We start from the raw sequence: 16,512 nt of genomic DNA on the forward strand, positions 1-16,512 counted from the left end.
CCCACTGACTGAACTCTCACTTTCCCCATGCTGTTTATATCCCCGCTCTGCTCTCAGTCTTTCCCACCGACTGAACTCTCACTTTCTCCGTGCTGTTTATATCCCCGCTCTGCTCTCCCTCTTTTCCGCTGCTCACCGACTTACATATATATAGCGCCTTTAACATAGAAAAACGTCCCAATGACATTGGCAGCCTCACTATAACCTCATCACATGCTAACAATATTTCTGTACTTAATAGATCAATAATTTACAGCTGCTCATCAATAGCAAGTGTTTATTGAGATATTATATTAAACAAAAAAAACAAAGAGCAAATAACCACACCATACTAAGACTGAAAAGGCACTGTGGTTGTTGAGAGTTAATGGCTTGTGGCTGTATTGTATTAAAGACAGTTTAAGAAACTTGTATTTTAAAAAATTTACGTATTCAACGTTTGTTGAATAATGAAAATGGATGTTAAGTGAACCTGATTGAAAGCCACATAAAACTAGAAGTATGTAAACAGATTCTTTGCTAATGTGCATTATCCCTAGTAACACTTTTCCGTGTTCAGTTTAGTGATCTGTAACAACAGCACCTCCTTCTGCATACAGTGAGACAATGTACTAATGCTGGAACTCAGTTACATAATGCACTGATTAAAATAGAGCATATTTGACTGGCTCATGAGCCCAGTCTGGAGTATAGAGTGCCATTCCCTCCCTCTCCTTTAGCTCAGTACTTAGAATTTATGATTCTTACCACTACCTCTGACTGCTTCTTCTCATTTCTTCGTTCTTCCCAGCCCAAACAATCTTAGTGCAATCAGTAATTCTCATTTCCTCTTCTCTCTTGGCTGTGAGTTAAATATTCCTTCCTGTTAAACTAGAAAATTCCCTGACCAAATTGGTTACTGATGTAAATGCATTCTCAACATTAAAACGTGCCTTGCACAAAGTGTAGTGCAATCTCTTCCTGTTCACTCCTTTTTCTCTTGTCTCCTGAAATCTGCTGATTGATGACGACTCTTTTAAGCTACTCGATAAACACCTGACACCCAATAAATTATTGGGCCAAGTTTTGCTGCAGCAGGGCTTAGAGTCATAGAGTCATAGAAGTTTACAACATGGAAACAGGCCCTTCGGCCCAACATGTCCATGTCGCCCAGTTTATACCACTAAGCTAGTCCCAGTTGCCTGCATTTGGCCCATATCCCTCTATACCCATCTTACCCATGTAACTGTCCAAATACTTTTCAAAAGACAAAATTGTACCCGCCTCTACTACTGCCTCTGGCAGCTCATTCCAGACACTCACCACCCTTTGAGTGAAAAAATTGCCCCTCAGGACCCTTTTGTATCTCTCCCCTCTCACCTTAAATCTATGCCCCCTCGTTATAGACTCCCCTACCTTTGGGAAAAGATTTTGACTATCTACCTTATCTATGCCCCTCATTATTTTATAGACTTCTATAAGATCACCCCTAAACCTCCTACTCTCCAGGGAAAAAAGTCTCAGTCTATCCAACCTCTCCCTATAAGTCAAACCATCAAGTCCCGGTAACATCCTAGTAAATCTTTTCTGCACTCTTTCTAGTTTAATAATATCCTTTCTATAATAGAGTGACCAGAACTGTACACAGTATTCCAAGTGTGGCCTTACTAATGTCTTGTACAACTTCAACAAGACATCCCAACTCCTGTATTCAATGTTCTGACCAATGAAACCAAGCAAGCTGAATGCCTTCTTCACCACCCTATCCACCTGTGACTCCACTTTCAAGGAGCTATGAACCTGTACTCCAAGATCTCTTTGCTCTATAACTCTCCCCAACGCCCTACCATTAACGGAGTAGGTCCTGGCATCTAACAGTGTCTGCCGTTAGTTCGACTTGGCCTTGCACGTTTAGGTTTTTAAATTTTTGGGGTAACAAGTTGCTGAAAGTGCGAGTTGATAACGGCACAGTGAGGGAAGCAGGGTATCTGGGAGCTGAGTGAACAGGGCAACCAATAGGGTATCTCCATTACCAATCAGATTAAAGGACTGTGAAATGAGAAGGAAGTATAAATTAGAGTGGGTGAATTCAATGTCAAATCAGGTACAGAAAGAGAAATAAAGGGGATGATTTTAAACCCCAAGAATGGGTGGGTTGGGGGCAGGTGTTAGTTGAAAATAATTGTTTTTTGGGTCGCGACCACAACCCGGCTTTATTTCCGGGTTTAACTTTGGCACGGAAAAGTACAGGCTTCCCACTGGGAATGCCAAGTCCAAAAATTTTGCGGTGATACCCAAAAAAACAACTATTTTCAACTCCAACCCACCCATTCTTGGGGTTTAAAATCAGCCCCAAAGTGGGGGAAAGAAAGATTGGATTAAGAGAGAGAGAGAAAAAAGGGACAGAAATGAAATGAAAAAATTTAAGAATTTAAAGTTTTACATTTTTAAAATCTCCAACAACAATTAAAATCTGAAGGAATGAGACTCTACACTTCTAATAGTTAATTTTCAGTACCAGAGAGGATGATTGGCAGTAATTAACACTTATTGTGTTGTTAAAAAGGTACTTAGACTGGAATGGACAAGACGTAACTTCCTGTGGTGAGTTTAGTTTGTATCTACCACGCAAATACAGTAACTTCACGCTGTTCAATCTATTTCAATGGTGAGTCAGAAAGCGAGATGCCGTTTTCCTAAAGCTAATGGTGGAGCGGCGCATGTCGGGCAGCAACGTTTGGATATTTGAGTTAACCGCACATCTGCCCCTCGCCTGATGTTGCTGTACCATTTGCGCATAAATAACGGTGAGCACCATTAGCCTCAACATTATTTTGACAGCAAATTCTGGGCCATCATTTATTTACATCAGAAGTGGTTAACTGTGCATATAATGTTTTATATTTATTAATTCCCAATAATTCGTATTGTGTACGACTGGAACCATTATATATTGTTAAAGCTGGCAGTTTGTCATGAAATTTACTTAAAATTCATGGCACAGTTGCAGGTGAAAGTCAAAATCCTGCTGAATGTAAGAGCATCTGATTTGCTGTTGAAATGCGCTCCTGCTCTTGGCTCCAGCAGAAAGCTAGTATCACTGGGTAACTTTTGCGAGGCACTGTGCCAGTGGCAGGGCCTTGCTCTCAACCCGAGGTAGGGGGTTGCAAAATTGGGCGTGCAACCTTATTGTGTGTCTGATTATATGAGAGACAAATTGGGGGAGATGTAACGAGGCTTCTCTGTGACCTCGTTTAAATCAGATCGATAGATTTTTGTAGGATACGGGTATCAAGGGACATAGAGCCAGGGCAGGTAAATAGAGTTGAGGTACAGATCAGCAATAATCTAATTGAATGGCGGAATAGGCTTGAGGGGCTGAGTGGCTTTCTCCTGTTCCCATATTTCTATCTTAAAATGCAATATATAATTTTGTCCCTCTGAATTTTATGTGTTCATATGAGGCTATGCCCACAGTGCAAGCCTTGCCCATAGAAACAGGTGCACGGATGTCTGGGGGTGGGGTCCACCTGATGAAACAGGTTTCTTAGGGGGAGAAGTTAAGATATTGGAAAAAGCTTTGTTGTTATTTGTTTTTTGTCATATTCATCTTCCCTCTGCTGAATGTTGCTCCGTGAATTAGTTGTTTTTGCTGGGTAGCACTATCTTTACTGCCTCCACTTCACAAGGCAAGCTGTTATAGAGTCATACCACCTGCTGTGCAATGTTCTGCACATGACACCGGGATCAAGGACGGCTCGTCACACCGTCATGCTAACGGATCCTCCCAAGCCACCCTAAGAGACATCTGGCACATCAGGCAGTCTGCATTGCGAACTGAAGAACATAGGAATTACTAGATGAAAAAAGACCAAGGTCCATCTAGTTGGCCTTCTACCATCCTGGTGGTGGTATGAATGGAGTTGTTGACTAACCATAGTGATGTATCAAGGAAATGGCAACCTTCTTGTAATTCTTGCAAGGGATAACTCCTTAATTTCTTTTCCAGTGGAAAGGAGGCGTCAGCTGGAAAGGGCTGTTCATTTCAACCCCATGGCCTTCATGAAGAGAAAGGGTTTACACTCAATTAATGTTCAAGTGGTATCTGACAACAGAAATACTTTTTTTTTATTCGTTCATGGGATGTGGGCATCACTGGCGAGGCCGGCATTTATTGCCCATCCCTAATTGCACTTGAGAAGGTGGTGGTGAGCCGCCTTCTTGAACCGCTGCAGTCCATGTGGTGAAGGTTCTCCCACAGTGCTGTTAGGAAGGGAGTTCCAAGATTTTGACCCAGCGACGATGAAGGAACGGCGATATATTTCCAAGTCAGGATGGTGTGTGACTTGGAGGGGAACATGCAGGTGGTGGTGTTCCCATGTGCCTGCTGCTCTTGTCCTTCTAGGTGGTAGAGGTCGCAGGTTTGGGAGGTGCTGTCGAAGAAGCCTTGGCGAGTTGCTGCAGTGCATCCTGTGGATGGTACACACTGCAGTCACAGTGCACCGGTGGTGAAGGGAGTGAATGTTTAGGGTGGTGGATGGGTTGCCAATCAAGCGGGCTGCTTTGTCCTGGATGGTGTCGAGCTTCTTGAGTGTTGTTGGAGCTGCACTCATCCAGGCAAGTGGAGAGTATTCCATCACACTCTTGATTGTGCCTTGTAGATGGTGGAAAGGCTTTGGGGAGTCAGGAGGTGAGTTACTTGCCTTAGAATACCCAGCCTCTGACCTGCTCTTGTAGCCACAGCATTTATGTGGCTGGTCAAGTTAAGTTTCTGGTCAATGGTGACCCCCAGGATGTTGATGGTGGGGGATTCGGCGATGGTAATGCCATTGAATGTCAAGGGGAGGTGGTTAGACTCTCTCTTGTTGGAGAAGGTCATTGCCTGGCACTTGTCTGGTGCGAATGTTACTTGCCACTTATCAGTCCAAGCCTGGATGTTGTCCAGGTCTTGTTGCATGCGGGCACGGACTGCTTCATTATCTGAGGGGTTGCGAATGCAACAGAACACTGTGCAATCATCAGCAAACATCCCCATTTCTGAGCTTATGATGGAGGGAAGGTCATTGATGAAGCGGCTGAAGATGGTTGGGCCGAGGACACTGCCCTGAGGAACTCCTGCAGCAATGTCCTGGGGCTGAGATGATTGGCCTCCAACAACCACTACCATCTTCCTTTGTGCTAGGTATGACTCCAGCCACTGGAAAGTTTTCCCCTTGATTCCCATTGACTTCAATTTTACTAGGGCTCCTTGGTGCCACACTCGGTCAAATGCTGCCTTGATGTCAAGGGCAGTCAGTCTCACCTCACCTCTGGAATTCAGCTCTTTTGTCCATGTTTGGACCAAGGCTGTAATGGAGTCTGGAGCCGAGTGATCCTGGCGGAACACAAACTGAGCATCGGTGAGCAGGTTATTGGTGAGTAGGTGCCGCTTGATAGCACTGTCGACGACACCTTCCATCACTTTGCTGATGATTGAGAGTAGACTGATAGGGCGGTAATTGGCTAAATTTGATTTGTCCTGCTTTTTGTGGACAGGACATACCTGGGCAATTTTCCACATTGTCAGGTAGATGCCAGTGTTGTAGCTGTACTAGAACAGCTTGGCTAGAGGCGCAGCTAGTTCTTTTGCACAAGTCTTCAGCACTACAGCCGGGATGCTGTCGGGGCCCATAACCTTTGCTGTATCCAGTGCACTCAGTCGTTTCTTGATATCACGTGGAATCGAATTGGCTGAAGACTGGCTTCTGTGATGGTGGGGATATCGGGAGGAGTCCAAGTTTGACCATCCACTCGGCACTTCTGGCTGAAGATGGTTGCAAACACTTCAGCCTTGTTTTTTGCACTCATGTTCTGGACTCTGCCATCATTAAGGATGGGGATGTTTACAGAGCCTCCTCCTCCCGTTAGTTGTTTAATCATAGAATCATAGAATCATAGAAGTTGTCCAACACTTTTCACGACTGGATGTGGCAGGACTGCAGAGCTTTGATCTGATCCGTTGGTTGTGGAATCACTTAGCTCTGTCTATAGCATGTTGCTTCCGCTGTTTAGCATGCATGTAGTCCTGAGTTGTCGCTTCACCAGGTTGGCACCTCATTTTTAGGTACGCCTGGGGCTGCTCCTGGCATGCTCTTCTACACTCCTCATTGAACCAGGGTTGATCCCCTGGCATGTTGGTAATGGTAGAGTGAGGAATATGCCGGGCCATGAGGTTACAGATTGTGCTGGAATACAATTCTGCTGCTAGCTGATGGCCCACAGCGCCTCATGGATGCCCAGTTTTGAGCTGCTAGATCTGTTCTGAATCTATCCCATTTAGCACAGTGATAGTGCCACACAACACGTTGGATGGTGTCCTCAGCTGCGAAGACAGGACTTCATCTCCACAAGGACTGTGCGATTGTCACTCCTACCAATACTGTAATGGACAGATGCATCTGCGACAGGTAGATTGGTGAGGACAAAGTCAAGTAGGTTTTTCCCTCGCGTTGGTTCGCTCAACCACCTGCCGCACGCCCAGTCTGGCAGCTATGTCCTTCAGGACTCGGCCAGCTCGGTCTGTAATGTTGCTACCGAGCCACTCTTGGTAATGGACATTGAAGTCCCCCACCCAGAGTACATTCTGTGCCCTTGCTACTCTCAATGCTCCCTCCAAGTGGTGCTCAACATGGAGGAGGACTGATTCATCAGCTGAGGGAGGGCGGTAGGTGGTAATCAGCAGGAGGTTTCCTTGCCCATGTTTGACCTGATGCCATGAGATTTCATGGGGTCTGGATTCAATGTTGAGGACTCCCAGGGCTACTCCCACCTGACTGTATATCACCGTACCGCCACCTCTGGTGGGTCTGTCCTGATGTGGGACAGGACATACCCAGGCATGGTGATGGAAGAGTCTGGGACGTTGGCTGAAAGGTATGATTCTGTGAGTATGGCTATGTCAGGCTGTTGCTTGACTAGTCTGTGGGATAGCTCCCCAATTTTTGGCACAAGTCCCCAGATGTTCATGAGGAGGACTTTGCAGGGTCGACTGGGTTTGGTTTGCCTTTGTCATGTCCGGTGCCCAGTGGTCCGTCCAGTTTTATTCTGATTATGACTTTTTTTAGCGAGATTGTACAACTGAGTGGCTTGCTAGGCCATTTCAGAGGACAATTAAGAATCAACCACATTGCTGTGGGTCTGGAGTCACATATAGGCCAGACGGGGTAAGGACGGCAGGTTTCCTTCCCTAAAGGGGATTAGTGAACTAGATGGGTTTTTACCACAATCCGGTAGTTTCATGGGCATCATTACTGATACTAGTTTTTTTTAAATTCCAGATTTTTATTTAATTAATTGAATTTAAATTCCCCAGCTGCCGTGGCGGGATTTGAACTCATAACTTTTTTTTATTCGTTCATGGGATATGGGCGTCGCTGGCGAGGCCGGCATTTATTGCCCATCCCTAATTGCCCTTGAGAAGGTGGTGGTGAGCCGCCTTCTTGAACCGCTGCAGTCCATGTGGTGAAGGTTCTCCCACAGTGCTGTTAGGAAGGGAGTTCCAGGATTTTGACCCAGCGACGATGAAGGAACAGCGATATATTTCCAAGTCGGGATGGTGTGTGACTTGGAGGGGAACTCCGGATTATTAATCCAGGCCTCTTCATTACTAGTCCAGAACCATAACCACTATGCTACCATATAATTATGCTGATCAATGGCTATTGTTCAGGATTGTAAACAATTTTACAACACCAAGTTATAGTCCAGCAATTTTATTTTAAATTCACAAGCTTTCGGAGGCTTCCTCCTTCCTCAGGTGAACGTTGTTGGAAATGAAATCCTCGAAATGAAATCGCATTTATAATTCACAGAACAATGCTTGGTGATTACAGACAGTTTTTTCAACTGCCCGTTGCTCAGGAAGCAGCCATGATAACTTCATTGTGCAGCATGCCACAGAACCCATATTATTTGAAGGAAAAGAAACACTGGATGACTGTTAGGAGTTGTGCAATGTACTTCAAATGGCCCCTCCTAAGAGATGCAGTAGTTCTAACTTAGGTTTGTGCTGTGATTGATAGTGATTCACAGCTGCCTGTGGCCATCAACAGAAATTGTGGGGATGGAGTCATTTAAATAGTCTGGGGGAAGCCTGATTGCTGACTGGAAAATTGGAGAGAGCAAGAGGTCCTTGACAGGCCAAAGAATACAAGAAAAAAAACACTTGCAAATATAAAAGTTACTTACAGACAAATAGCATAGCACCTTTTATTGTTTTCCTTTTGAAGAGTTGGATTCCTGCTGTAATTATATATGTGTGTATTATATTTATCAGTTATTTATTGGCTTGCATCTTCTGTTAAGCAAATTTATTTAACAGTTTAAACCTAAAACAAGGTTTTGATATTGTCATCAGAATGAGAGAAAGCTCCCATGTAGGCACAGAATAATTTCCAGGAGCTAAAACAATTAATTGAGAGGTTGTTCTGTTCATTATCCTGGGCGCATTACTGAAAGCTTACCTAGACATCAAGGCCAATGTAGATACTCTTGAAGGTGTAGGTGGTTGGGACTCACACATAAGTTGAGCTAAAAATACTACTGTAAGGAGGGTTAAAAGATTTAAAATAAAACATGTATGGATGAAAATGATGGTGTTATCCCACATCACCAAGATAAATGCTTAATGGCTGAGATTGCCAGGTTTTGGCCATTCCGGAAGGTAGTGATTCTGGAAAATATCAAAAACAATGGGGTAGAAATTAGTCCTCATTGAGCTTATTTTATGGGTGTAAGATGAGCGCAAAAAGGAACAATTTTGGGACACAATGTCCTGCGCCACACAAGTGCCAAAATTGGGTCAGGCCATTCTTCAAACGTCTGAGGTGACTACCTAAAACAGGCATTAGGCCCCTTGCATATGGTAATGAGGGGCCTAACGCCTGTTTAAGGACCCTGACAAGAAATTGTGCTGCCCTGAGTAGATCAGGCCTCAGGCTTGCTCTGCTCATGTTTTTAGGACATGGATGAGGCCTAGCTAGTGGCTGCCACCATAAAGGTAAGTGAATTTTTAAAATATATTTCTGTGGAGCTAGGAGGAGCAGGAGTGCTCCTCCCAGCTACACAAAACTTCCACCAGGCATGACAAGCACCTCCATCTTGGCCTGAATATTTAGATGTAGCCTGAGGACCAATTTATTGCAATCCTTGGACTTCGGGCGCAAGGATCGTTCCTTTCGCCCAGTTCGTGCTGGCAGGCCAGTGTGATGCAATTTACACCCCACTGACTTTTGCTAGTTTTAGTGACTAATGGGATTATGCTGTTGTTATAGGAATGATGAGTTTACTGGCACAGGAGGATGGGCAGGAGTCATAAAGACACAGTAAAAAATGGGTCTTCCAGGCTGCCAATCTAAAAGAATCCACAGTTGGTCTTTGGTTGCAAATTGGAAACCAATGCACAAGAAAAATGTAAAAGCAGCTTTACTGATCAACCGGATAGCATAATGCGGCATGTATTAAAGAGGAAGGTAACTCCAGCTGTACGTGCTATGAATAGTAAGTGAATAAGATCCAGGTGCATTTTTATTAAATTTGTTCTCCAAATATTCACATTTACAGGCCTCCTCTGTCAATCATTTGTTTCAGCAGCTGCATAATAGAAGGAACCTAAAGCTGACATAAATCAAAGGAATTTTCTTTCCTCCACCCCTCCCCAGATAAATCCATCTTCCAACACAATCCACAAACAGATTAATCTCTGATCATTCCTTTTTCCTCTAAACTGTATGTCCTCAACTCGTGCACTCCACTGTGCACTGTTACTGGTATGTAATGGAAGATAGAGATGGTCTCAGTTCTGAAGTACATTGCAAAACTGTAGAGCATCAGAGCATTCCACTGGAGGTAGAGGGGAGAGGAGGAAGAGACAGATGGAAAACCTGACAGGACAAATGCCACCTCGCAGAAATATACTTCCTCTCAGCTGTCTAACAACGGCAGAAGTCCCATTCATCCCATTCTAGCAGGGTGGAGGGAAATCCTTACAGAAAATGAGAACTACTCCCTGAATTTGTCTAAAGCTTTGCAGTTGTATTGCTGTGAATAGAGCATTTTGTATGAGTGATGCTTCTGTAAGCCATTCTGATAGAAATTTTTGAAAATAGCAAGAGCTAGTGAAATCACAAGAGAGACTTTAATTTTGTCGTGTAAAGATTTTATCTTCAATCGAGTAGCTCCTTAAAATAGCAAAAAGCATAAACTCTAGATGCTGGAATCTGAAATAAAAACTCAACACGTCAGGCAAATCTGTGGAGAGAACAGACATGTTAACATTCCGGGTGTGGACCCTTCATCAGAATGGAAAGTTAACTTATCTGTTCTCTTCACAGATGCTGCCTGACCTACTGAGTGTTTCCAGCATTTTCTGTTTTTGTTTCCTTAGAATAACAACTGAGCTCATTCCATTTTTTTCCCTTGTCTGCTTTCAAATAAATTTGCTTTCCTCAAGGCATTAAAAGAAAATAAAGATCTGAAGAGAGAAATAATGGGCCAGAATTTACTGTCAAAATAATGATGGGGCTAATGACACTCACCGTTATTTATGCACAAATGGCAAAGCAACTTCAGGCGAGAGCAGACGCACGGTTAAAAGTGAAAATCTGGAAGTTGCTGTCTGAAATGCGCCGCTTCGCCAATAGCTCCTGAAAACAGCATCTCTCTGTCTATCTAATTCAACATTCAAATGTGTTGAACGTGTGAAGTTCCTATATTAACGTGGTAGATACAAACTAAACTCGCCACAGAAAGTTTAATGAAGTAATGGAGAGGGTTGATGTTGTGTATATGGACTTTCAAAAGGCATTTGATAAAATACCACATAATAGATTTGTTAGCAAAATTAAAGCCCATGGGATTAAAGGAACAGTGGCAGCGTGGATACAAAATTGGCTAGGGGACAGAAGGCAGAGAGTAGCGGTGAACGGTTGTTTTTCAGACTGGAGGGAAGTATACAGTGGTGTTCCCCAAGGGTCAGTATTAGGACCATGATATATATTAATGACCTGGACTTGGGTATATAGGATATAATTTCAAAGTTTGCAGATGACACGAAACTCAGAAATGTAGTAAACAACGTGGAGGCTAGTAACAGACTTCAGGAGGACATAAACAGACTGGTGAAATAGGCAGACACATGGCAGATGAAATGTAACACAGAGAAGTGTGAAGTGAGGCATTTTGGTAGGAAAAATGAGGAGAGGCTGCCCAAAGCTTGACCAACTCAATTTTCAAGCAGGCCTCGAAATGGGTAATGTAAAGAATCTTACAACACCAGGTTATAGTCCAACAGTTTTATTTGAAAATCACTTTTCAAATAAAGTGATTTTCAAATAAAACTGTTGGACTATAACCTGGTGTTGTAAGATTCTTTACATTTGTCAACCCCAGTCCATCACTGGCACCTCCACATCCTCGAAATGGGTAGCCAGTGCTCCCACCCAAAACAGGCAGGGGCCTTATTTCAATATTTAAATTGGGAGTCCTTCACTGGCTGTAGGTTCCTGTGCCATTCCCGTGTGCCAATCGGTGGTGCATGTGAGCTCGCATCTCACCGGCATTATGGAAATGAGGCCCGACCATGAAAATAGGTCTGGCCTCGGACTGATTCCATTGGACGGAGGGCAGGGTCACACTGACTACCACCCGCTCAATGGAATCAGTCATCCGAAAATTGCCCCCAATATCCTAATCTTAGAATGCATTGAGTGTGTAAATAATAGGAGAGCGCCAGTAACTAATGCATTAACATCCCATGATTTGAATTAATAAAGTCTGATTTTCCAGGATTGTTTCAAGGACCAATCCTTTAATTCCTGTATCTCCCTGCTAAGGAAGACACAATAGTGTATGTGTAATGTCCCCAGCTTTACTAAAAACACCAGCTTTATTGCTATATCACCACATAAGAAGAGGAGGAAACTGGCTCATGTATTGTGAGTCATGTATTTTAGGGATCTATTCCTTTCTATGTGCTTGGCAAGGACTAAACCATAACCAGCAAAAAAAAACACTTTGATTATTTGCATGAATATGACCGTACTGTTTTCCCCCCACCTCCATCCTAATAAATAGGGTTTGATTTGGAAGCATCAATTCCGTCTCCATTCATTAAGCAGATGTTTGAATTTTAAACTGCAGCAGCTGAGCTACAATAGTTCACAGTGAACACATGATATGCACGATAAACATCAGACAGTAAGAGTGGTACTCATATTGAGCCACTAATGATCTCCCCCCTCAGCAGACCTGCTAGTTCATGTGTTTGTGGGGTTGTGATCAGAGCCAAACAGCTCTGGGACATGTATGTGTGTAAGAAAGATAAAAGTTTAAAACAAAAAAAGCATATGGAGCTGCTTTATGATAGATCTGCGAGTGACCCTTTAGCAAAATCTTGCTTGGGGTTTTGGTCCTGAACCCCCTGAATTATAATAGGGTATTATTTCTATTCACTGCATTAAGCAGAGTGCTACTTTCTAACCATGAGGTAGATTTTACGAATTAGAGTTTAGAGAATTCAGGTGTGGAGGTATGATTAGTTTTGCATCATGGGGGTCCAATTTGTAAAATTTCTATACATGTCAACTTAGAAAACTAGCAAAAACAAGACATGACAAAAGAGCTGACAACAACCAGAGATGAATATTGTCCTATGACACCACAAAATAGATATTTGCACTAAAAGTGCAGTGGGACAGAGACTTGCAACTTACACTGCAGATACGCACAACATTTCATTATTGCTATTGCAGGAAAAATGGCAGTTTACAACAAAAGCAGATTTAGAAATTTCTTGAGGCTGAATGAGCAAGATTTACTTTGAGCAGACTAGGGCATGCCAGTCTAGAAATTTTTGATTTTTTTTATATATTTGGTGCATTTTCCAGTAATTTGAAGACTACTGTAATTATACCTTTTCAAATAAAAAATAATGGGGGTGGAATTGGACCCCGTCCCGCTCCTTTATCGGAAGCAGATTGCGGGCAAAAAGCACCAATTTCGCGGGCTAAGGCTTGTGTCAAAACGGCTCCAGAATACATCCAATGGCATATTGGATCCAGCAATACTTAGGTAGCTTCACGACCCCTCTATAAAATTCGGCAGTATTGATCAGGTATGTGCAAGGCATGCTCCACTCAGTTTTTCAAGTTCTTCTATGGCCTAATCAACAGTCCTTAAAGGGACCACTGGAGGCCGCCGACCAAATGGTGAGTTTTTAATTTTTTTACTTACCTTGATGTGGAGCCAGGAGGACCACTCCTGTAACAAGTACAAGGTTACCAGATCTTAAATATCACAACACAAGTGACTTATAAAAGGAATATTGTCCAGGGATGTAAATTGAGCATTATAACAATTCACTATCTGGAACTTTATATTATAGAATCAGTAAATCCACATTTGCCTAATCTGTAGCTATTCATCTTGTGAAATATTTGTGCTTCCTGGACACTGTCTGCAATGGCTGGCATTTTCCTCAATTAACCCATTGCTTACTAGCTCCACTATACTTCAGACTCTTCATGCTGTCACCTTCCTACAGCCCATCAACAGAAACTGTTGCTCTATGCTATTCTTCCCTCACTTTTCTCCATCCTCCACAGCTCAAACTGCTTTTGCCTTCCTCCCAATCTTTTATCACTGCTCTTTAGAGACTGCACCAACAACCTCGAAATGCATTGCTGAAAATCATACAAATAGGTGTTCATGTGAAGAAGCAATGACAAGCACAAGCAATAGAAGAATAAGCAACTTCCAACTGCCTGAGGAAAGTAAGTGAAATTTGAATTCTCCACCAATGAACCATAAACCTCAAAATTATGTGGTTGACAATTTCAGGGTTGTGCCTGCCTGTGGTGGGGAGTGTTTCTTTATGCAATCTGCAATGGTGCCAAGTGGCAATGTGGGGAGAAGCAAACCTTTTCAGGAAGATGCATCGGAGCTTCCCATGCAGGAGGAGCAGCAAGGAAGGATGGTGTTATTTGGAGGGCCCGGATAGAACTGAGGAAAGAGTTTAATGCAATCAGGAGTTTCAAGATAAGTATACTAATATTGGCACATGGCACAAACCAAAATGTAAGTTACAACACGTCAGACAGGTACCATGCGAAGCATCCAAACAAGCTGCAGAGCACAATTTTTGGACAGCACACGAATAGCTTGCACTGTGACATATAAATGTTGAACGGTATGCTCTAAACTTGCACTGCCACCAGACCCTGCACACCGACTGCATTGGACTAGTTCATCTAAAGAAACATGTCACTGGCCCAAGGGGTGGCTGCCTGGGCGCCTTGCCAATTTTGAACATCTGGATGCCTTGTGTGTGCTTCCAGGAGAAGGCTGATCTCAACCTCGCAACAGGTGGGGGACCTGCTAATTTGAAAAAGCTGTGCAGATTTGAAGAGATAGCCCTTGGTACTTTTTTTATTCATTCACGGGATGTGGGTGTCGCTGGCGAGGCCGGCATTTATTGCCCATTCCTAATCGCCCTTGAGAAGGTGGTGGTGAGCCGCCTTCTTGAACTGCTGCAGTCAGTGTGGTGAAGGTTCTCTCCCACAGTGCTGTTAGGAAGGGAGTTCCAGGATTTTGAGCCAATGACAATGAAGGAACGGTGATATATTTCCAAGTCGGGATGGTGTGTGACTTGGAGGGGAACGTGCAGGCGGTGTTGTTCCCATGTGCCTGCTGCCCTTGTCCTTCTAGGTGGTAGAGGTCGTGGGTTTGGGAGGTGCTGTCGAAGAAGCCTTGGCGAGTTGCTGCAGTGCATCCTGTGGATGGTACACACTGCAGCCACGGTGCATCAGTGGTGAGGGAGTGAATGTTTAGGGTGCTGGATGGGGTGTCAATCAAGCAAGCTACTTTGTCCTGGATGGTGTCGAGCTTCTTGAGTGTTGTTTGAGCTGCACTCATCCAGGCAAGTGGATAGTATTCTATCACACTCCTGACTTGTGCCTTGTAGATGGTGGAAAGGCTTTGGGGAGTCAGGAGGTGAGTCACTCGCCGCAGAATACCCAGCCTCTGACCTGCTCTTGTAGCCATAGTATTTATGTGCTTTATGATGTTCCGTGTGGCAGCATAGCTTTTATGGCCTGCTGTGCATGTGTGCATGCATTCCTGACCGGAGTCATGAGCCACTTCATGAGGGGATAATAACCCTAATCACCTAGTAGCCAGCCTTTGACTTGCTGTGCTGGGTGAAATATAGGTGGCATGTTGGACTGCCGCAGAATGAAGGAATCATGACTGCTGCCAGGGTAGCGGGTATTCACCTGCAAGATGCACTGCATGTAATCGCACACCAGTTGCGCATTGAGGGAGTGGAATCCCTTTCTGTTCATGAATATGGCCGAGTTCGGATGGCACCCTGCACCATGGGGAAGCCTGCAATGTGAGAAAACCCCCATGTTCGCTCCTGCTGCTTGTCTCCGGCAAGAGGGAATTAGATGAATCTGTTTCGGAGTACGAACAGTACCTCAGTGACCTCCCTTATCCAGCAGTGAACTGCAAACTGCAAGATGTTGCTTATTTCTCCGGCAGCAGCCTGAAAGCAGCCAGAGCCATAAAAATTAAGTGCCATGGTTACCTTGACAGCCAGAAGCAATGCTGTCTTTGCACTGAGGCTGCAGTTGACAAATTTCAGTCACAACCTCTTTAATAAACCGCAGCCGTCGGATGCACTGGTCGTCCCTGAAGTTGAAGTAAGAGAATTGGTACCTGAAGGACCTCATTGCATACGGCCTCCTGTTAAGTGTCCTGCGCCTCCTCCTCCTCCCTCTTCCAGCAGCTTGTCCTGCTCTGCATGGCCTCTCTGCATTCTCCCAGTCATGTTCAATTCCCAGAGGAAGCCCTAGCAGGCCACCCATGTCTGGAAGCAATCCTGTTCAGCACACTAGTTTAAATGCCACTAACTACTGCAAGACCAGCCAGACCACTTTATATAATATTGCAACTTTCTCCAAGTATAGGAAACTTCCACAAACACGTACAATTGTACCAGCAGTCGGAATAACTAACCTGTAACTCCTGCATGGTCCCCTTAAAAGTGCTGGTGGTGGGGGTCCTTCATGCCGTTTAAGTCCTGTTCAGCTGTGCGAGGTTAAGACAGTGCGTTGGTTGGAGTGTGGAGTTCCAATATGTCGCCGGCTGCTTCAAATCGGCCTTGCACACTGATTCACGTCATAATCTCCCTACTTTACATGCTGCCGGTGTTTGTTAGGTGCACAACTACCTTTACCAAGATGGCGGCCTGTGCACTTCTCGTCGGAAGTGTGCGTACACATCTCGGACACCATTTTCGGGGCTTAGGTATCCGCGTAGCGCCTACACAATGGGCACTACATGGCCCAATTTCGTCCCCAAGGTGTTTTGTCCTCAGCAGCATGAGCTTCTTATCAGTGTGGGAGTACCTCAGCAATCTTTCTGGCTGCATCTCTGCTTCCTCCGTTTCTTCCTGCTTCTCCTTTGCTACTGCTGGCCCATGGGCCTAGTTTTTGT

General features: G+C 44.2%; 1 protein-coding gene across 5 annotated transcripts in view; it reads right to left on the reverse strand.

Moving 5' to 3' along the window:
* agtpbp1 (ATP/GTP binding carboxypeptidase 1) overlaps window positions 1-16,512 on the reverse strand; it is a 399,257-nt gene that overhangs the window by 69,060 nt on the left and 313,685 nt on the right. Inside the window, exon 28 of one of the 5 annotated variants that reach the window (XM_067983167.1) lies at window positions 8,281-8,689. The exons of the other annotated variants lie outside the window; for them this stretch is intronic. Within the exon in view, the coding sequence (XP_067839268.1) occupies window positions 8,616-8,689 (74 nt within the window). The 3' untranslated portion in view covers window positions 8,281-8,615. Of the gene's footprint in view, window positions 1-8,280; window positions 8,690-16,512 lie in introns of those variants that run through there. 5 annotated transcript variants of the gene reach the window in all.

The sequence above is a fragment of the Heptranchias perlo genome, chromosome 4 (assembly GCF_035084215.1).
Source record: "Heptranchias perlo isolate sHepPer1 chromosome 4, sHepPer1.hap1, whole genome shotgun sequence".
In the NCBI taxonomy this organism is placed as follows: Eukaryota; Metazoa; Chordata; class Chondrichthyes; order Hexanchiformes; family Hexanchidae; genus Heptranchias; species Heptranchias perlo.